The 22,220-nt window shown below is 44.0% G+C and overlaps 1 protein-coding gene across 1 annotated transcript in view; it reads left to right on the plus strand.

The window, feature by feature from the left end:
* The first annotated feature begins 476 nt into the window (after positions 1-476).
* Positions 477-22,220, plus strand: part of LOC142583376 (uncharacterized) — a 52,197-nt gene continuing 30,453 nt past the window's right edge. The window contains exons 1-2 of the mRNA XM_075693807.1: positions 477-623; positions 1,307-1,557. Of these exons, the coding sequence (XP_075549922.1) occupies positions 1,441-1,557 (117 nt within the window). The 5' untranslated portion in view covers positions 477-623; positions 1,307-1,440. The remainder of the gene's footprint in view (positions 624-1,306; positions 1,558-22,220) is intronic.

Below are 22,220 nucleotides of genomic sequence, written 5' to 3' on the forward strand. Positions count from 1 at the left end.
CTTCAGGATCCATCGCTGAGGAGGCTCACAAGATTCTCAAGAAAAAGATAATCTCTCCGCACACCATCACGTGGTTTCCAGCTCACCTCGATCCTCAGCTTGACTCGTTTCCCAATCTCAATGACATTGCCCGTTCCCAAGCGTGCGCACTAACCCACCGCGCGGGAGCAGGATCGAGCTCAGACTTCGGGGTTCTCGAGTTTCGGGATACTCTCACTACTTTCAGCGAAATTACTACGCACTCTTACCTGGGTAGGAGGACTTATCCTCCCTCTCACAGCAAACTGGCTATACCTCTGGCGTCCACTTTACGCATGCTTCAGACTAAGTGCTATCCAAACGTGGCCTTTTTCCACGCGATCACTCCAGAGGCTTTTAGCTCTACTTGCCCCGATTGTGGGGCTGTTAGCAATCTCGCACAAATGCTCTGGCGATGATCCTCGTTACAGGGACCCAATCGCATCACAGAAGAAGAATGGAGCTCTGCCATTCATAGCTCAGAACTTTCACGGCGAACCTGGGCTGTCCAGAAAGCCCACGATGCGGCGGTTAGGCTCGGCCTACCAGTCCCCACGTGAGAGCGGCCCGCAGCTCTGCCCTAGGGCAAAGCTTCTCAGGCCCTTGTAAGTAAAGTTCTCTGTCTGTCGGTCTGTCTGTCTGTCTGTCTGTCTGTGTGTGTGTCTGTGTGTCTGTCTGTCTGTCTGTCTGTTAATGTTACGATAGGCGAGATTATTTGCCTAATAACCTGTAAATACAATTAGAACTGAATTTGACGATATATTTCCTTCCAATGCTAAACTCCTGCCAACTATACATGTAAACGAATCATCACAAGGTGATTCAGGGCAATGAAAAAACAATAATTTAATAGCTACGCATGCATCAATGTGTGAAGAGAAAGCGCGTGTAGGCATTTTTACTGAGGCGCTGTACTGGTCGCATTCAATGCGACTTCTTGATTTTACATCTATATTTCAAGCAGAATTATTAGCAATTCTTTAGGTCTTCGAAAGCTTCCTGTCATTTCTACAACAGCTGTAATAGGGACCCATTTGTTATCAGTGTGCACAGCACTCACCTCAACAACCTCAGACATTAGTGTATTCAAGGAACTAGAAGCAATAATTCCTTCGACCTTGCTTCTGGGGCGCTCTGTGTGGTTAACAGGTCGCCGTGGCTTGTTTTTAAATGAAATAGCCGACAAACTAATTGAAAGGCCGATTGAATGAACGTGTGAATGGCCGACTTGGCAGTGGCGACTATCCCGGTGTGGATCGCTTTACACCTGCTATTTCCTTTGGTGCAGATTGTCCCTGCGCAACCGCAATTGTTCGCCACGTCACCATCAGCCGGGACCACGTGACCTGACACGCTACTCGGCACGCATCGACAACAGGAGGCGCGGCACTCTTCGGCGGCGCTGATATCGGCAACAAAGGCATGACGTCACCCATTTCAGAGCTACAAAAGGAGCCTTCTTGCGCTTACTGCATTCACATGGCAGTGGCGACGTCTCTGGTGTGCATCGCCTTACGCCTGCTATTTCCTTTGGTGCAGGTTAGTCAGTTTTCATCTCTTTTTTTCATTTTTTTCTTTTCGTCGGTGCTGCCAACTGTGTGCCGTGCCTTGCTTGTGTGACGATGTCAAAAGAGTTTGAGAAAGCGAAACACGAAATCCTTCAGACACCAAAAGATGAACTGAAGATAGAATTGAAGTCGTCTCGCGAAGCGTACGAGAGACACCTGCGCAATGAAATGTGTGACCTGAAGAATAAGCAGCAAAACACGACACAGAGCACCGAATTCGCACATAGAGAAATAGACTACTTAAAGAGGAGATTTGAAGCTGAAGTAGCAAAAAACAGTCAGCTTTTCAAATAGAACCAGGCAATCAATGGAAAGTACGTTTCCTTGGAAAGAAAGAACTGCGAACTTGAGAACCAGATAGTTCATCTTCAACAGTATTCTAGGAATGCCATTCTTGGAATGCAGGGAGTTGTTAAGACAGAAAATGAAAGTGTCGTTGCCCTATTGTCCACAATCGGATATGCTATTAAAGAACCAATGAGTCAGTGCGATATTGAGATTTGCCATCACGTCCCCACGCGTAACCTGGATAAAACTAACATTGTCCTGCAATTGAAGTCCCGATCGAAGCGCGACATGACATTAACGAGAGCGAGAAAAGCCGGGCTTACTAATCACAGCCTAGGACTTGGCAGCTCAAGTCCTATCTATGTAAATGGATATCTTTGTCCTACACTGAAGAGACTTCTCAGTATGGCTGTCAGCCGTAAGAAGGACTGCCAGTGGAGATCCGTGTGGACCCATAATGGAAGGATTTTTTCGAGGCAGTCGGACACTTCTAGCGTCATATCCATAACTTGTGAAGACGATCTCAATAAAATTACATTGGTGTAATTAGCCCCCTCTTTCTCCATCTTATGTGACTCAAAGGCAGCTCTTCAGTGTCTGATGTCCCCTTTCAACCATGGACCAAATGAGCAACTAGTCGCAGACATCCGACTGCTCCACCATCACGCAATCAACAAGGGACACAATATCATCTACCAGTGGATACCGGGTCACTGTGGAATTTCAGGAAATGACAGTGCGGATGACGCTGCCCGGTCGGCTCATGATGGTGCCCAGATTATACCCATACCGCTGTCAAGAACAGATGAAACCACAAGTCTTCGCGCCCTCGCCCGCGAGCTTACGCAGAATCTGTGGAACACCAGTGATTTCACGAACGCACGTCTCCACAAATTGGATCCACGTCTGCAACTCCGCCTACCACCAGGGTTGCCACGAGCGGAAGCAACACTTCTGTGCCGCCTGTGGCTCGGCGTGGCATTCACGAACTCCTATTCATTCCGCATTGGAATGGCCGACAGCCCTACTTGTGACACCTGCGGCTACGAGGAGACGATTCAACACCTCCTATGTGACTGTCCCCGTTACGCAGTGCGAAGAAAAGTGCTCGTGACCACTCTCGCAAAAGTGGACAATCGCCCCTTTACAGAGGAAAAAGCTCTAGGACATTGGTCCAGACGGGCTTCGGCACTCAAGGCCTTAAGGGCTTTGTTGAAGTTTTTAAGGACATGCGAATTGTGCGACCGCCTTTGAACGTTGTAGCGCGTAGTTTCGCGTTACTGTGTGAATTTTCTCTTTTTTTACATTTTTTCCCTCTTCTTCTTTCTCCTTTTATTCCCTTTACCCCTTTCCCCAGCACCGGGTAGCCAGCCGGTACTTACACTGGCTAACCTCCCTGTCTTTCCTCTCCTTTGTCTCCTCCTCCTGAACCTTTTAAAATGCGCTACCACAATTTTGCATTGCCCCATGAAATTCTTCCAGGTACTACCATGTACGGCTCTGTTTCGCATATAAACACACGCTCTGCTCTCGCTAAGCGTGACCAGATTGCCTATTTCCTAGACAAATCCTCTTTTCAGTATAGTATTTTAATGCTTACTGAAACATGGTATTACGACGGGTGTGCAATTCTCAATCTTAATGGATACAAAAACTTTTTTATCAATCGCAGTAGTCGTAGGGCTGGTGGCGTCGCCATTTATGTTAAAGCCTCTAAATAATGTGAGGTAATATCAGGTTATACATGCATTACAAGCGTTTACGAGGTACTAACACTGAAATGAAACGCTGACCTCATTACTGTCGTTTATCGCCCAACAAATGGGAATTTCGGGCACTTTATGAACTTTTCTGAAACCTTCTTGCAATTTGTTTCCACAAATAGTCTGAAACACGTTTGCGGGGGAGACTTTAGTATAAATACCTTTGAAGCTAGCACCTGCGTTCAAGAGTTAAACAACACCATTTCTTCCACAGGCTTTGTGAATATAATCACTATGCCGACACGCATCACTGTATTACCTTAATCAACACTTCATTTGTTTATTACCACCACGGAAACTAGAGTCTCTGATGCAGGAACCATAGTCTGTGACATAAGTGACCACTACACAGTCTCCATGATTCCCCCCCCCCAAAGTTAATCAATATAGTTGAAGGCACGCAATTACAGTGCAGTATGTATCAGACGATGCTTTACTTTTATTTAAGCGTCACATCAGTGCTTAGGATTGGTCTTTTATATTCGGAATAAAAAACGTGAATGATGCCTATTCTAACTTCAGTGAAATTTCTCATCGAATATTCGCTATACATTTTCCTTTTACAACTTTCAAACCACCCAAAAGAATAGGGAAACCTTAGGGGTCTCTTGCCGAAAGGAAAGCTATTAATAAGGAACATCGATTATTTCACACCTTTTGACATACAAGAGCACCGTCTCACTTGATTTTAAAACTTACAGAAATAAACTGAACGCCGAGCTTAGGTCGGCAAAGTTAGGATATTATCAGCGGTTGCTTTCTGATATAAAGAAACAGCAACCTGACGCCGCATGTAAAGCGCCAAATAGGGTTCTCGGTCGCGAAAGTAAAACGAAAACGCCCTCAAAGTTAACGCACAATAACCGTGAAATAGTCGGTCAGGTGTTTGTTGATCATTTTAACCAAGCGTCTCTAAAACGCGCTCTTCCAGATAGCAACCTACAGGTTATCAGACCGTCAAGCAATTGCCCTGCTGACAGCTTTGCTCTGCATGATATAAGTGAAGCTGAACTTTATCGAACATTTCTAGGTCTAAAGAACAGCAAGGCTTTAGATATAGACAACCTACAAATAAAGGCCATGAAATATGTTATGGAATGCATTATACCTGCGCTCACTCACGCATTTAATCTCGCTATCCAATCAGGTCAAATTTCTGACGCACTAAAATGATCCAAGGTAACAGTAATCTACAAAAGGGGCAATAAAAATGAGACAAAATATTATAGGCCAATATCTGTGATACCAATATTTTCTAAAGGCTTAGAAAAGATACTGTCTTCCCGACTGACTAACTTCATTGACAAAATAAATATTCTTTCCGATGCGCAGTTTGGTTTTAGAAAAGGATGCTCTATTGAAACAGCTTTATTAACTCTTAAAGAAAGTGTTCACAAAACATTGAAAATAAAAATATAACTCTCGGTCTTTTCGTAGATTGCAGTAGGGAATTCGATTTACTTAACCATAAACTCTCGGACCTCGGGGATCGTGGTAAGCAGCTCGAACGATTCCGTTCGTATTTAGCCAAGAGGACTCAGTGTGTATACATTGTCAATTACCATTCATCTCCCCTCGATATAAAATGTGGCGTACCTCAAGGCAGTATTATAGGTCCTCTTTTGTTTAATGTATACTTAAAGGATATAGTCCGTATTGACACAAGCTCAAAATTTATCATATATGCCGATGATAGCACTATGCTACTCTCCGGAACTGATGAAGCCGATCTAGCATGAAGACGCAATCGCGTCATTGAGATGCTCGTATTTTCGTCACATTCTAACTGCCTCAAAATTAACCCAACTAAAATCAAGGTACTTTTCTACCATGCAAAAAATAAAGTAATTAATTTAGAACAGGATATATACTGCGGCAGGCACAGGATTGAAATCGTCAATGAGTATAAATTTCTCAGAACAACATTAGCTCAAATCTCGCACGGGATTCGCATGTTGACAAATTATGCAAAAAACTTTCAATGACCACAGGAGCTCTATCGCGTTGCCGTGTAATTCTCCTAGTGGAAGCAAAAAATGAAATTTATTTTGCATTGTTTGCTTCCCACAATAATTACTTGCTTGACAACTACACAAAGGAATATTACGAGAATTTGTTTATTCCAAAAGAAAGTTGTTCGCATTGTCGCAAATATTGATTACTTAGCTTCCATAGAGTATTATTTTAGGTTGTACAAGATTATGAAAATACAACCTATGTATAACTTTTGTGTTCTGCGTTCATTCTATGTGTCTTCACCAGCATTTAAAACTTTATTGACAAAATAGCACTGCTTCAGCAATATACCAGTGTTCGTAGACGTTGCCTTGACTTTTGGATAATACCACGCTTCTGCACTTTTTCCAAACTGCAGTCTTTGAAATGTAATCTTCCATTAATCCTCAATAAATACAAAGACACAGTGAACCCCACACTAGCATTACTTCATCAGCTCTTTTTTCTAAAAGGGAAAAATATCATACCTACAACTATTGTCGTGAAGCTACATACATTAATAATTCTTTTTTTAACCGAAGCTAAATCACCCTGTGTCTGCTTGTATTTCACATTGTAGTGGTTTAGAATGTAATATCTTTTCCTGATGTATAATACGTGTTTGTGTGTATGCATACGTGAATTGATATATATATATATATATATATATATATATATATATATATATATATATAGTCCCATCATGAGAAGCCAACAAACACTGACACCAAGGACAACATAGGGGAAATTACATGTGCTTAATCAATGAAATGAAGAAACGATACATTAATGGAAATTAAAGTGGATGAAAAAATAACTTGCCGCAGGTGGGAACCGAACCCACTGAGCAGTTGTTATTTATCCACTTTAATTTCCATTAATTTATCGTTTCTTCATTTCATTGATTAAGTACAAGTAATTTCCCCTATGTTGTCCTTGGTGTCAGTGTTTGCTGGCTTCTTACGATATGACTAATAAAAATTGGGCCCCTCGGTTAACCCCTTTTCTTCTTGTTTATATATATATATATATATATATATATATATATATATATATATATATATATATTTATATAATGTGTGTGTGTGTGTGTGTGTGTGTGTGAATTCAATATGAATGCTCGTAATATGAACAATGTACAACTTGCCATGTACAAAGTATGTGATTTGTAATTGTTCGAATTCCTCTCCTGCTATAGCCCTGTGTAAGGCCTGGCAGTATTTGTAAATACATAAAATAACTATATATATATATATAATGTGTGTGTGTGTGTGTGAATTCAATATGAATGCTCGTAATATGAACAATGTACAACTTGCCATGTACAAAGTATGTGATTTGTAATTTTGTAATTGTTCGAATTCCTCTCCTGCTATAGCCCTGTGTAAGGCCTGGCAGTATTTGTAAATACATAAAATAACTATATATATATATATATATATATATATATATATATATATATATATATATATATATATATACACATGCTATTTTCCCCCTTTCCTTCATTATATACGTCTTTTTTATATATTTGTTCTTCTGTATATAAAGCATTTTTTTCTTATTCATATATAGCAATATATCTAGCCTTGTGTATTCTTCTTCTTATAGTGTATTCTTGTTCTGATGAACTGTTATGTTCTTGTTTAACGGTTCGACAAGCACGTCAAGTTCAAACCATGCCTTGAATATGGTGTCCTGGCTCCTTTCAAGCTGAAGACCGCAGCTTTTAGCTCTGTCATCTACAATTGTTTTGGAAATAAATAATTTGGATTTGAACTAGCACGCATATCACTACATGCACTAGTCATGTATGTTCTGCCTACTTCTGCTTAAATCGCCATGGCTAGATTTATTTATAAGGCTATCTCTTTCAATATATTCTGCAAAACAAACATTCCAAACAACAGACTTAAGCGGAAGCTTTAGCTCTGGCCCAACTCTGACTCGGCCTATTGAAATGCATGTAAAATGCAAAAACATTTTTCTGAGGAGGACGAGGAGGAGGAGGAGGCGGAACTTTATTATTGCAGAAATCGTTGCGCGGTTCATTCCTGGGTGGTTCCCTCTGGCAGGGCTCCACTGGCAATCGCGGCTCGCTGGGCCTGGTCGAGGGTCGCCAGTTGGCTTCCCAGGTCCAATTCGGAGAGTCTCGCCTCCCAAGACCACGTAGTGAGTGTGTGTGTTGTGACTCGTGGCGAAATTGAGTCGCCCGCACGGTCGGTACATTCGTGTGTTATGTGCGCGAGTGTCGCTGTGTAGTTGCTTAACCAGGGACATGTTCGCGACGTATAACTGTCTGGGTAGATTACGTGTAGACGAGACAAGTGTGGGTATGTGTTAGTTTGCAGGCGGCGCCAGTTTATTGCCAGAGTTTATTGAGAGCTTTGTGTGGGGGAGCGTATTGCGTTCTTCCGAGCTGTTGGTCCTGTAGTATTTGTTGACCTGTCGTTAATAACTCGTGGTGGGTCGCTCGTCGGTCTGTCGGGGGCTGAAGAACGGTGTGGTCTGCCGCTCGGCTAGTCAGACCTCGAGCTGCGCAGTCCGCCTCTTCGTTGCCCCGCACGCCTTCGTGCCCGGGGCACCAGACGATACCGTGGGTCCATTCTAGTGTGCGACCCAGGATTCGAATGGATTGTATAGGGAGTGTTCCATTCCTGTATAAACGACACGCCGCTTGTGAGTCAGTATGGACGCGGGCGGACCTTCCCACGCTCTCGGCGTCGCGAAGTGCGTGAGCGATTGCTGCTGCTTCTGCTGCTGCGCTGCATGCGGCGCGGATGGAGGCTGAGGCTACCAGGTTCCCCTGATTGACAACGGCGAGTGTGTATTTTGGCCCGCAACGTGGCGACGAGGGATACGGGCTAGCGTCCGTGTAGTACGCATCCGGGTCTCTGAAACAGCGTTTGTGCAACATGCGGGCACGCGCTGCTCTTCTCTCTTGATTGTGGATGGGGTGCATGTTCTTGGGGATAGGGTCTACTACAATGTTATCTCTAATGTGGTTAGGCGAGAGTTGTGTTTCTTCTTTGCAGTACTGAGGTGTCAGCGGTCACCCTAGCCATTGAAGAAGGTGTCTTCCCTGTTGAGTCTTGTTGAGGCGCTCCCTCTGCGCTATGAGCGTGGCACTTGCTAGCTCCTCAAAGGTGTTGTATACGCCTAGCGCTAGTAATTTCTTTGTGCTTGTGCTAGACGGTAGCTGTAAGGCCGTTTTGTACGCCGTTCTTATAAGAGTGTCCATGCGCTCAGTCTCGTTTTTGCGCTTGACTTGATACGGTAGCGCGCACGTGACACGGCTGATGACGAGGGCTTGTACCAGTCTTAAGGTTTCGTCCTCTGTGAAACCATCTTTGCTGCGCTCTACTCTGGCGATGAGTGATGCGGTGCTTCTTATAACGTGATTTAATTTCTCTGAGGCTAGCTTTATGCCGCTGTTCTCCTGGACGTGCATACCTAGTATGCGTGCGGTCGGGACGCGCTTTATAGGTTGCCTGGCAATCTCGAGATGTATTGGCGGGGCTCGATGTTCCTTAGTTTGCTTAGGCCGGACTTGAAGGTACTCCGACTTGTGTGGGGCACACCTCATTCCTGCTGTGGTTAGGTATGACTCGATGTATCCGATAGCTGAGAGTATTGTGCTTTCTCTGTCGCCGTATGAACCCTTGGTTGCCCATAGAGTGATATCGTCGGCATAGAAGGCACATGCGAGTTTTGGGATGTTTTCCAGTTGTAAAGCAAGTTTTCTAAGTCCGATGCTGAAAAGGAAAGGAGATATTATTGATCCTTGCGGAGAACCCTTCTGCGGTAGATCATATCTCTCTGATTGTAGTCCTGCTATGCCGATGCGAGCTTTGAGGTGGCTGAGAAAAGCCACGACATAATGGTGTACTCGCTCTCCGCATCCTATGGCGGCGAGGCCATCTAGGATGGTTTCGTGTGCAATATTATCAAATGCTTTTTCTACGTCGAGGGCTAGGAGTATGTTGTTGTTGCTGCCCGTTTGTGGGTTGAGGACCTCTTCCTTGAGGAGGAGGAAGACATCCTGTGCTCACATGCCTTTCCAAAATCCGTACATGCAATTGGGGTGTAGTCCATGTTCTTCCATGTGTTGTTCTATTCGAGTGAGTACAATTCGTTCAACAAGCTTGCCTAGGCAAGACGTAAGCGAGATCGGTCGTAATTGATCTAGCCTGCGCGGTTTTCCTGGCTTGGGTATGACTATGTGAGCTGTAGTCCATTCCTAGGGTAATGTTCCGCCCAGTGCCCATATTTCTTCGTTCAGCTGCTTTGTAAAGCCTTGCAGGGTTTCATCGCTTAGGTTTCTCAAGATGGCGTTGGTGATCCCGTCGGCACCCGCCGCCGTATTATTCTTGAAGCTCTGTGCTGCCGGGTATACCTCCGCATACGTGATGGGTTCATCAAGTATCTCGTTCGGAGCTCCCGGATATTGAGGGTATGGTTTCGGATGCCCGGTCCGGATTCCCGTGTACGTTTGCTGGAGTTCCCGTATGAGTTCATCCTGGGTTCCCGGATATTCGGCAACGAGTTTTTGTAGGGTTGTGTTTGTTTCTGTTTTAGTATTTGAAGGATCGATGATGCTGTGGAGTATGTTCCACGTCTTTTTGGTGCTTAGCATGCCTTTGAGCGAATCGCAGAACGTGCGCCAATTGTCCCTGTGAACCTTCAGGGCATAATCGCTGGCCTGTTTAGTGACGTTTGAAATCCTAAGTCTAAGTTTGCGATTTACCTTCTGTTTGCGCCATCTTCTTGTGAGGCCTCTGCATGCTTCCCATAAGTTGTCGATGGCCGGCGTGTCGGTATGTGTTTAGTACACTTTAGTGTTGGCGTCATATAGTTCTTTGATGCGTTGGGCCCACTCCTTGATCGTCGTTAAGCGGCCTTGATGTTCCGGGAAGGGCAAACGTATCTAAATCGAGCTGTTGCCTCTCCCTAAACTTAGGCCAATTTGTAATTTTGGCCTTCCCTAGGGGTCGGCGTAGTTTGGCCGAGGCGCTGGTGATTTCGATAATGTAGTGATCACTACCCAGCGAGTCGTCTAGGACCCTCCAGCTTGTTCCCACGGTATCGTTGGTGATGGTGAGATCAGGAGTCGTGTCCCTGCTGGCACTGTTTCCTATTCGAGTAGGCGTACCTGCTACTGTAATTAGTGTGTATTCGTGGCGCTCTATGGCTTCTAGGAGCTTGGCGCCCTTGGTGTCTGCTTTCGAGTAGCCCCACGTGTTGTGCTTTGCATTGAAATCTCCGGTTACAATTAGGTGATCGTGGTGCTCCAGCCTTCCCCGTAGGTGCCTGAACAATGACGCGAAGTCAGCCTTTCTGTCGCGGGGGGGACTGTATACGTTGCATACGACTTGTTTAGGTCTCCCCTTCTTGACAGGCCATATCGTGGCCATGAGATGTGGGATTTCCTCACCGGGGAGCACTGTCACGGTTGTTGCCAAATCTTTGCGGACGAGCGTGGCCACCCTACGGTAGTTGGGGTCGTACTGTATCTAATACCCCATAATTGGCTTCGGTTGCTCTCCCGCCTCTTGCAGGCAGATAATATACGGGGTACTAGCGCCGCCTGCACATATAGCGAGAGGGATGCGTGCTTGCTTTTAATGTACCTACAGTTCCAAGACCAGATCATGATGCTTTCGCTTTCCATTTGAGGTTTACGGGCCATGATGGGACTTTGAAGGTATTGTGCTGTCTGTGTCGGAAGTTAGAATGATACCGTCATCTGTCTGAGAGCTCATTTTACTACTTTTTCGTTTTCGCTTGGGTTCCTTGGTTAGGGATTCGTTAACGTATTTCTTTAATTCTTGGAATTCCGCAAAAAACTGTTGAAATTGTTGCTGTATTTGTTGTATTATTTGTTGTGATTGTTGCAGTGCTTGTTGCAATTGGTCCTGGGTTACCAGGTTGCTCTCAGATGGGGAGTGCGCCTGAGCCTGCTTTGGCTGTGTTGTTTGGGGGGAGGGGGCAGTTGCGTTTGTAGTAGCGGATGTCCGGTGAGTGTGTTTAGCTGTGGTAATTGAGATTATGTCGATCGCTCACAGGTCGCAGCAGGTGCCGATTCAAGCATGGCCACTCTTTTCATTAAAGTTTCGATTTTGTGCTCGTAGTCGGTTAGACGTTGTTTTTGCTGTCTATTTTTCTCAATGGCTCTCTGGTATTCTGGATTTTGTGTGATTGGTGTGGATGTGTGTCGTGGCTTGGAAGAGACGACTTCCGCCCAACTTACCTCGTGTGAAGACTTCTGCTTCCTTGCCGGAGGCGACGGGTTCCTTTTGGGTGTCGGTGGTGCCCGATGCTCGCGGCTCGCTGACCGGGAGCGGGATTGGGAGCGTTGCTCTGTATTGACCGGCCGGCCGTGAGTGTCCGCACTGTAGGTCTCTTCTTCGTCTTCCGAGGCGAACCATCGTGGGGCTTTCGACTTCATCGGTGCTGACGATGTTGTGGGTCGGGGTCGAACCGGTTTGAGTCGCTGTCTGCATGAGTGGTCACCGGTTGGGTGGGCCTCCCCGCACGAGGCGCAGTTTATCTCGCATTTGTGTCCGTCGGTTGGAGTAAGCAGTCCACACAATCTACAGACGGGTCTGTCTGGGTTCGGGCACACGTCGGTAGGTGGGCCTTTTCCCTGCAGATCTTGCAGACTTGGAGCGTCGGTCTAAATGGATAGTAACGGAGTTCACCTCCGTAGTAGTACACAAATCGGGGTAGATGGGGACCAATAAAGGTCAGCGCTGCACTTTGAGTGGTACCGATCATCCTGGCTGTAAGGAGTTCCGCGCCTTGTGTTCTCACTCTGAGGTGGGCCATGGGGGTTTCGGTAGTTGTGTGCAACGGTATACCATGTACCACTCCTCTGAGGGTGCCTTCTCCTTGGGCGGTGTATGCGCGCACTGCGTGACTTCTGCCGCTAAGTGTTAAGGTGTGGATGTGTCTTGCTTTTTCGGCGACCTCTTCATACTGGGTCGATAGGCTGGCTATGTTGGATCCCGGGTTGATTCTCAGAATGAATTTGTCATCCGTGAACTCGTTGCGGTACGCGTCGGTGATCGCTCGTGCAAGTGTATGAGTGAGCACGTTTCTTAATGGTAGTCCTTGATTTGGACGAATGATTGTTTTGCAGTCATTTTTCGGAAGCGGTGGAGGACTAGCGACTCTCCGCGTTGTTGATGTCTTAGTGGTAGTTGCGGGGTCTTGGGGCTTTACACTACCGCGTCGCCTCTCCAAGGCTTCTTGCTGGCGTTGCTTTTGTGTTCGTACTGATTGCCAATTGAGATCTTCTCTCACGGTGTTATGGTATAATGGTATAGAGTTTCTTGGCGCACCGGTTCGGTAGTCTGGTCCATGCGTTCTTCTGCGAGTCCATCGGAAGTTGTATGGAGGGGGTCAACGATCGTAGTCGCTTCGTTCACCATGGTTAGGCCAAGTGGCGTCGCGGGTATCCCCGTCGGTGAAGCAAGCGGCTGCCGCCGCTGGTTAGGGTTAGCGGCTCACCCGTGGTGACGAAACTTTCAGGAATCCTCCTGGGGCCCTCGGTGGTCGGATTTCCACGGGGGTGGTGTAGGTGTGGTCCTTATAACGTTAGGAAGCTGGTGGAAGCATTTCAGGATGTTTTCTGTTGAAAACACCATCAAAAACTCACGAAACTACGGAGCCCGACGCGAGCCGGTGTTAGCACTGTGGTCTCCTTCTTCTTCCTATCAACATTTGTCTGAGATAACCCCTGGACCGATCATAATTAAATTTGTTGCAGCTGAAAGGCAAAGTTAAATACTAGTGACCGCTGGAAGCGGAATTTTGATTTGCGGCTTGCATATTTTTTAAAAATTCATAAATTGGCAAGTTAGAAAAATATGGAAGCACAAAGTTTACAAATTAATTACCCGCCGTGGTTGCTCAGTGGCTATGGTGTTGGGCTGCTGAGCACGAGGTCGCGGGATCGAATCCCGGCCACGACGGCCGCATTTCGATGGGGCCGAAATGCGAAAACACCCGTGTACTTAGATTTAGGTGCACGTTAAAGAACCCCGGGTGGTCAAAATTTCCAGAGTCCTCCACTACGGCGTGCCTCATAATGAGCAAGTGGTTTTCGCACGTGAAACCCCAAATATTATTATTATTATTACAAATTAATTGCTCTGCATCAAGAACAGATGTCGTGGTTCCGCAAATGGCACCTATTGGATCATTGAAAGCGGACAAATTAGATATGTAATTTCATATCTTCCGTGAATTTGTTACGCAGTGTGCCAGGGTTCTGCAAAAACTGTGTTTTCATATTAATAAATTTTGTGACATTCATTTGCGGTACATCCATTTTGTCCGCTTTAGATGTACTATTAGCTACAATTCACAGAATTGTACAACCATTTTTGCCGAGGTACATAGTTGTAAACTTGATAGTTTCGTTTTCTGAAAATTTTCGATTTCTGCCAATTCTTTATAAAAACTGACAAAATAATTCAACAATTTAGCACCAGCAGTCACGAGATCTTAAGTTTCTTTTAAATGCCAACCTCGGCAAATTCGGTATAGTGGTTGCCGAAAAAAACGAATACCCCTTTCCCATGTATTTAGATAGGGGCACCCGAGCTGAAGGTTCCTCATAAACCGTGTTTACCCTTGGGACAATCACCGGTGTCGCACATGTAAACTGGAAATCGGCCTCACAAAACTACGATACGGTATTCCACCCATAAATTTTTATACACACAGGCCTGGTCTGGCGCTGTCCAGTCCATGTGATTTCTGCAAAAGACTGCAAAGAGCGGGAACCAATTATCATTATTTATTGACGTGCTGCCGATTGGCAATTCTGATAAAGAAATACTTCAATATTCCATTTCGAAAATTGAACATTGGCATAAACACTGCAAACATTCTTTCATTTGTGGCAACTACACTGCGTTTTTGCCGCAGGAACTCATGCAGGGCCGCATGCGACTTTCTTGGTGACGCAACAGTACCCAATTAATTTCATGATTTATTATTGTTTATTTTACAAGATACCAGTTTACGCTAATTTGATGATTTGTCTTTGTTAACTTACAGAATTCCAATTAACTCGAATAACATTTGTTACCTTCTTGCTCACTGTCCTTTCAAAAACACCCGTTTTTCTATAAGCGTTTTTCCTTTAATCGCTGGCTTCTTGGCAAATCTCCTGTAGTGTGTACGGGTCATGGTATAGGCAGCATGCAAGCAAGCAAGCGAGCAACTAGACGCGAAGAAGAAGATTCTGCCACAGCTACGACGTGAGGCGTTAACCAGAGGTGTCAGAATGACGAGGGAATGCAAGGCGAAGAAACCGAGAAACAAGAAGCAAAGCAAGAAAGATGGACCTGAGAGTAGGTGTAGGGAAATTATACGTTTGTATTTTGTCGTAATTTTCTATGAAATTTATTTGCTCGATATACAACAGGCCGAGGCTCTACAGTCACAATAACAATATCAGCCAGAATAAGTTAGGTCTTTTCAATATATTGCATCATAAAGAGGACTCCGGTGGATAAGTGAAGCTTCGTGTCAGAGTACTTACTTTAACTGCTTTTTTTAATGCACGGATATAGCGTAAAGAGCTCAAAGATATTAACAGGCGTTTCAGGCGCGGATAATAAACACGACGATTCGCGAACAGGTTGACAGCGGCGAATGTATTTATGCAGTGGTTCAGTGCAGTTCGCTTAATAGTAGGGCTTTCACATTGTTCTTTAGCCTACTAGGGCACACGGACTCACAAAGATGAGATTTTGTGAGTGAGTTTTATCTGGAAGAAAGAGACGACCTGACGGATTCATCTCTCCGTCGTTATCAAGCGTACTACCTTAATGGCATGACAAGTGTACCGCGAACAATGCTTCCTCCTACTGTAACTGCAAGTAACGTGTTTCGTGTGAAGTTTACGACCTATGGAAAATAATTGTTGCAGCTACGATATCAGTTAGTGTACTGACGTCGTGCTGTGCACTTTGATTCTCTACATCATTACATTACTGAATCATTAGATGCTTGTCTGCTGAGTGAACAGACAATGCTAGAACATCGTCCCCATCGATGATCGGCTCAGAAGGCACTAAAGGCTCTTCTATGCTTTCTAGAACGTCTGGCTTGTGCGAGCACATTTTACTCTGTAGTGCTATTCATGGACGTCTCTCTACCCCCCTCTTTCGTTTTTTCTCCCTTATTTTTATTCCCCTAATCTCTTCCCGCAGCGCAGGGTAGACAACGGGACTCTTGACTGGATAACATTGCTGCCATCCTTTTATCTCTCTCTCTGTCTCGTCATCACCGCTGTAATCATAGATACATAAAATATACGCCGTACTGGATAAAAAGTAATTTGCAATGGCGCATACTTTGTCCATTCATTTTCCTATTATGTAGAAGTATTGAAGTAGTAAAATTGGGCCCTCATTTCTTAAACACACACACACAAAGACAACCTTGTGTCTTTGTGCCCAAGGCCTGACACTCAGGCCGGCAGTGTGTATCAAATAAATATATAATAAATAATAAATAAACTTATGCGAGGTAGAACAAACAGAGCCTAATTTTCTGCGCATTTGTTTCAATCGAATAATTGTCTTACAAAATTTTAGTGGGCATAAATAAAGCGTACATTGTAAACTTAATATGCACGTGGCCCATGAGTGCCATGCATCCCATGATAATTTAAACTCTGTCACACTCCATAGATGGAAAGGACATGCGCGTGTATGATGCTTGTATGACGCCTTCTAGCGGTAGAATAAGTAACTGCGAAAATCGTAACCAGCAAACCAATTTTGCTTTGCACGTTTTGCTTGCAAAACTGCTTATAACGTGTTCACTGAAGCTATCATATGTGAAGTCAACGTCACTCTCAGTTCCCTTCATATACTGGGTAAGAATTCTACGCGTATCCTAAAACAATGGCAGCACACTCTGAGGCGCTTATACAAGTAGTTTACTGCAAATACAATGTTCATACAAGGCACTTTACCCTTAGTCACCAGATAAGCAAAAATGCTGGCCTCAATTCATGAAAGCTTAAAATTTGTGTGACTGTTGGTTGCCCCAGGGAGCACGTGATTTCATGTGGGTACCCGCTGTATAAGACCATCGATCATTTCCATATTTCTTATTTCAAAGGTCGTCGTTCCCCAATGCGCTTTTAACTTTGTATGTCTGCATGCCACGTTGTACCCCACCCACCATTTTTGCCAAACCTTACCTTCTGGAGCACATCAGTAGGCAGTTTACCGGCAGTGATTAACGTACACACTCTAATTAATTGCCTGCTAATCATCCCAACATTGTCACCTACTGTCTCCTAATTTCCAGATGCCACATTGTGTCAACCAATACACCGGAAAAACATTTTACGCCCTTCATAGAAAGCCTGATAATCGAAAAGAAACTCGCATTGAGCTGTTATATCTGAAGCTCAATATGAACCCACAGGTGTAAAACATAGGCTGCATATCGCCCCTCATATTTTCCTCAGTTTAGCCAAATATAAACTCGGTACGACATTCATTTATATGGCGACACTAGGAAAACATTGCGTGTAATGTCTTTATGATACTTTTGCGCATTTGCATCTGCTCAGTCGCAGTCAATTCTTGCCTGTTAAGCGTTGCACTCACATCAGCCAGTTATATATATATATATATATATATATATATATATATATATATATATATATATATATATACACTTCAGACAAGAAATCCAAGTAGGGCGAGCAGAATGCAACAGATGGTTGACACCGAATAACAAGATGAAACCAGTGTGTAACACATTTTTCACACAACTTCTATCGTCATAAGGTAGGCGATTAAAAATTTTGTTCACTTGATTGTAATACAGTTAGAATAATTAATTCAAAATAACAACATTATTTACACAAATGGTATACAGGTAACGGGCGCTGCAGATACGCTTCAGTTACTTTATTCCAGTAAGCTAATGTTTGTGTAGAAAAAAAGAGTACCGAAACGTGTCATTCCTTCCGAAAATTGCTGTTCGAGAATGAGGGCGGTGGTGTCGAGTGGGTCTGCTTATCAAGAAGGATATGAAGTTTGGGATGTCTAAGGCTAGCCTGTGATTATTTCACTTTGAAAGAAACTCTAGCTGACTTTTCTTTCTTCGAATTTCTGATAGTTCAATGCTGTTTTCGGTTAGTAATGCAATGAGTGAGTCAGTAGCCTTAAGCTTACTCTAAATAAATTGTACTGCTTTTTATTTAATTATTTCGACCATCCATATGTTAATCTTTTGTGAGATTCCCAAACAATGGAAGCGTACTGTAGTTTTGGCCTAATTAAGGAAAAGTAAGAGAGTCGTTTCACACTAGGCGGAGCAGTGTTGAGGTTGTGGCGTAGAAGGTATAATTTCGGGAAAGCGGCAGAGCAGATGGTATTTGTGTGCAAGTTCCATGATGCAAGTCCAGTAACGAGTGACTACTCGTTACAGTTAGAGCTAATTATTTATAGCAGGTTACTTTCTGTAAAGGTGCCGCACCCAAATTGTAAGTGTGGTCTAAGGGGACTTTTTGTGCGTTATGGGGACATAGACACACTTAGATGCATTAAGAAGCAGTAACAATTGCTCACACCATTTTAACACATTGCCTAAGTCAGAGTTACGGCCACATTGGTCACTAATGCATCTAACTTCTCTTAGTAAAACGCAATCGTCAGCAAATAGACGAATTTGAAGTGGCGTGTTAATCATATTGGCAATATCATTAATATATAGCAATAAAGTAGAGGGTCAAGTACGCTCCCCTGTGGAATGCCAAAGCTTACCGGAAAGCAGCCAGAGTGTTATTCTACTCAACATATTGTTTGCGGTTGTTTAGGTAGGCTGAAATCCAGGAAAGTAATAATTCTGGTGTGCCAATCAACCGAAGCTTTGCAATTAGTTTATCGTGTGGAGCTGTATCGAATGCTTTGCTGTAATCTAGGTATATTACATCAATTTGACTGTTAGTATCTAGACAAGCTGCAAAGGTGTGAATTAAAGTAACCAATTGGGTTGTAGTAGAAAATCTTTTTCGAAAGCCATCTTGATGACTTGTTAAAACTGAATCTTCTGTTCAGAATTCGTTTAATTAGTGAGCTATTATGTGTTCCATAAGTTTACAACGCAAAGATCTTAAGAAGCGCGGGCGATAATTTTGCAGATATAGACGATCGCCTTTCTTAAATATAAGCACAATTCGGGCTGACTTCCAGTCATCTGGGAATTCTGCTAATAACAGACACGAAAAATAATAACTAAGTACTTAGCAACAGACTCGGCAAAGCGGCGAAGAAATATATTGGGCACATTGTCGGGACCGCAACAAGTTTTAGTCTTCAAGTCAAGCAACATAGCAATGACGCCAGGATAAGAAATGAAGTTTACATTTGCAGCATGATTCGCGTTTTTGGTGGCCAGAGAATCACTAGGGGCACAGAATACACTATGGAAATTGTCACTGAAGCGTTGAGCGATGGCGGTCTTATCGCATACTTTTGAACCTTCGACAAAAACCTGTGATATAGTTGTATTTTTTTCACTTTTTTGTTCGTTTCCGAAAATGTTTTGCATAATTTTTTATGCAGTTTGGGAGTGACATATTCAAGTACTATTTTTTCGAGGTATGCACCGTATGTGCAACGTTATTTAGAGTGTCGGAGATAAGTTTGGGGTCAACATGCTTTTTGTTTAATCTTTTCGCTTTACGCTTGAGGTGAATGATGCTTCTCGTTTTATACCAGTTCAATAAAAAGTTAGGCTTAATTAGGCAATAATGAATTAGGCGAAGTCACCAACTCGCCCAGCTTGCTGTGTGAGGCTTTCACCTTATATATATATATATATATATATATATATATATATATATATATATATATATATATATATATATATATATATATATATATATATATATATATATATATATATATATATATATATATATATCGGGTGTCCCAGTTAACGTGATCTTAAAAAATTAAAAATGACCAAGCGCACTAGACAAATTTTACCGACTGGGTAATAGCCGTATTCGTGTGTACTTAAACATATAGTCGTATACAAGTCAATCTACAGTGAAGCCCGCCGCCCAGGCCCTCATAACGCCCAGCTACTGTTCCTCCGCGAGGCTGCAAATAGTTCGTACTTCAATCTTGTTACGTAAATAAGCCGGTAAAAACACAAATAAAATCATATGCGCGTAGTATTATGTTTTCACTCGTCTATTATAGTGGAACGGTGGAAGCGAAATTTTTTCCTTAGTTGAAATAAAATAAATTCTTTGCTGCTACAGTTTATGCTCAAGTACCACTCCCGTTAGCAGTGAAGTTTCATGAATAAAATAAAATCAGCAGTGAAATGAACGGCATCGCGGAATATTGAAGAGTGAAATGCTCAGACTCTGTACAATTTGTCCATGTCTACTGCACACCTCATCGCTTCCACCGATGCATAGACTGTTCAAGGATATCAGACGTTCCGGAGGTTATTAAGCACGATGCCATTTTGAGATAGTCGCTTAAGGACTATTTTGTTTGCTTCTGTGGTTGGCTGGCGGAGTAACAAGCCCGCGCGGTCCGTGTGCCCTGGTTGCGAACTGCTGTTTAATTAGGTTGCATCCCAATATAGTACTTTTTATTTAGGAAGTGTTAATTACTTAATTGATTCTAATTGGCGAACTTTTCAATTATTGCTTGAATCGCAAACATATCGATTACGAAGATGGGGGGTACCTCAAATAACCTCCAAATCAAGCGTTTGTTTCGTGTTCAGCTTTGCCTCGTTGGTTTTTCCGAGAGAAAAAGAAAAGCGCGCAAAACATCCAAAAAATATTAAATAGATAGTTCGCATGCTCGTGCGCTGCTGCTAAAGCGCTCGCATGCGAACAGCCATGGATACACGGCTTCACTAGCGGCGGCAGCTCTAGACAGGGCTTCACGCTATGTGATGGTTGTGTCATCACGAAAACACCCCACTGATGCATTCATAAGCGTAGCGGATTCATAGGGGCAGGAGGGGGCATTTCGAAGCAGGGAAACCCTGACGTCGCACTTGGAACTGTAATTTTGCGCACACAAATTGTTTAGCAGATAGGCGCGCCGGAACGCATGCGCCTTTTGTTCCATTTTACAATAGCAGGAAGCGTGCGATGCTCTACCAATTGAGCAACCTCGGCGCCATTTCCCCGTCCACTTTCTTGGGTATTGATGTTTCCTAGTAGAACCCTGGGAGTGTTAGGCAGCTTCACCACTCGCAGGCCTGTGCGGCGGATATGGAACATCCTTTCTACCGCAGGCGTCACGAGAACGTGATCTCTTTGGGTGAAGGCAACCGGTCAATAAACCCACACATGCTACCTGATGGCATCAATGTTGCCGTATTCAAGACCCTCGTTATGTAATAAACGAGAACAAAGAGGGTTAACTGAGGGGCCCAATTTTTATTAGTCATATCATAAGAAGCCAACAAACACTGACATCAAGGGCTACATAGGGGAAGTTACTTCTGCTTAATAAATGAAATAAAATATCAATAAATAAATGGAAATGAAAGTGGATGAAAAAACAAATGGCCGCAGATGGGGAATGATCCCACAACCTTCGCATTTCGCGTGCAATGCTCTACCCTCGCTAGTAAATCGGGCCCCTCGGTTAAGCCCCTTTCTTCTGCTCTTGAAGGAGGCAGTCATACCCTTCACGAATGATGAGATGGCTAAAATTATCCTGGCTCTGTGGGGCGGTGCACAGCGACAAGAGGGAGGCAGCCAAGCTATTCCGCACATGAGATTGTGGGGGACGCGCTAGTCCATCAACAATACATAGAACATCCGAAGTGCTATGCCAGACGGGTAGCTTCACAAGAGAGCGACACAGGACTGCGACGGTAGTCCAATAAGCCGAAACGTTTGTTTTGATATTCTTTGCTGCTAACCCTCACGGTAGTGTGCCCGACGCCAGTGTGAACGCCGGAACCTCAAGGTCGTCAGTGTGGAGGATTTTTTAAGAAAGGTCATATGCACCCGCATCATGTACATCTTCATCAAAAACGTTAATATCGAGATTTTGAAAACATATCTGACTTTGCGAACTGGATTTTCAAGAAATGAGAAGCATAACCAGACTTTCTCAGTGGCGTGCTTTGGACAGATGAGGCTAATTTCTCTAGAAACGCACAGGTTAATCTTCACAACCCGCACTACTATAGTGATAGGAATCCCCAATGGCTGGCAGAAACACGATGCGAATAGCAGTGGTCGCTTCATGTGTGGTTTGGGATTTTTGATGAAAACCTCATCGGACCGATCTTTTTTGACAACACACTAATGACGCAACGCTACATCAGCGACATCCTCGAGGGCCCCGTGAACGACGTCTGTTCCAACGTTCCACTTGCTCACCTTCGGAACATCTGATTTCAACGTGACGGTGCACCTGAGCATAGGAGCAGTCAATCTCGAGCGTGGCTCAACAAGCTTTTTCCCGGACAGTGGATTGGCCGGCACAGACCTTTGCCTTGGCCTGCAAGGTCACTGTACATGACATCCCTAGACTTCTTCTTGTGCGGC

Source organism: Dermacentor variabilis, chromosome 5, assembly GCF_050947875.1.
Source record: "Dermacentor variabilis isolate Ectoservices chromosome 5, ASM5094787v1, whole genome shotgun sequence".
In the NCBI taxonomy this organism is placed as follows: Eukaryota; Metazoa; Arthropoda; class Arachnida; order Ixodida; family Ixodidae; genus Dermacentor; species Dermacentor variabilis.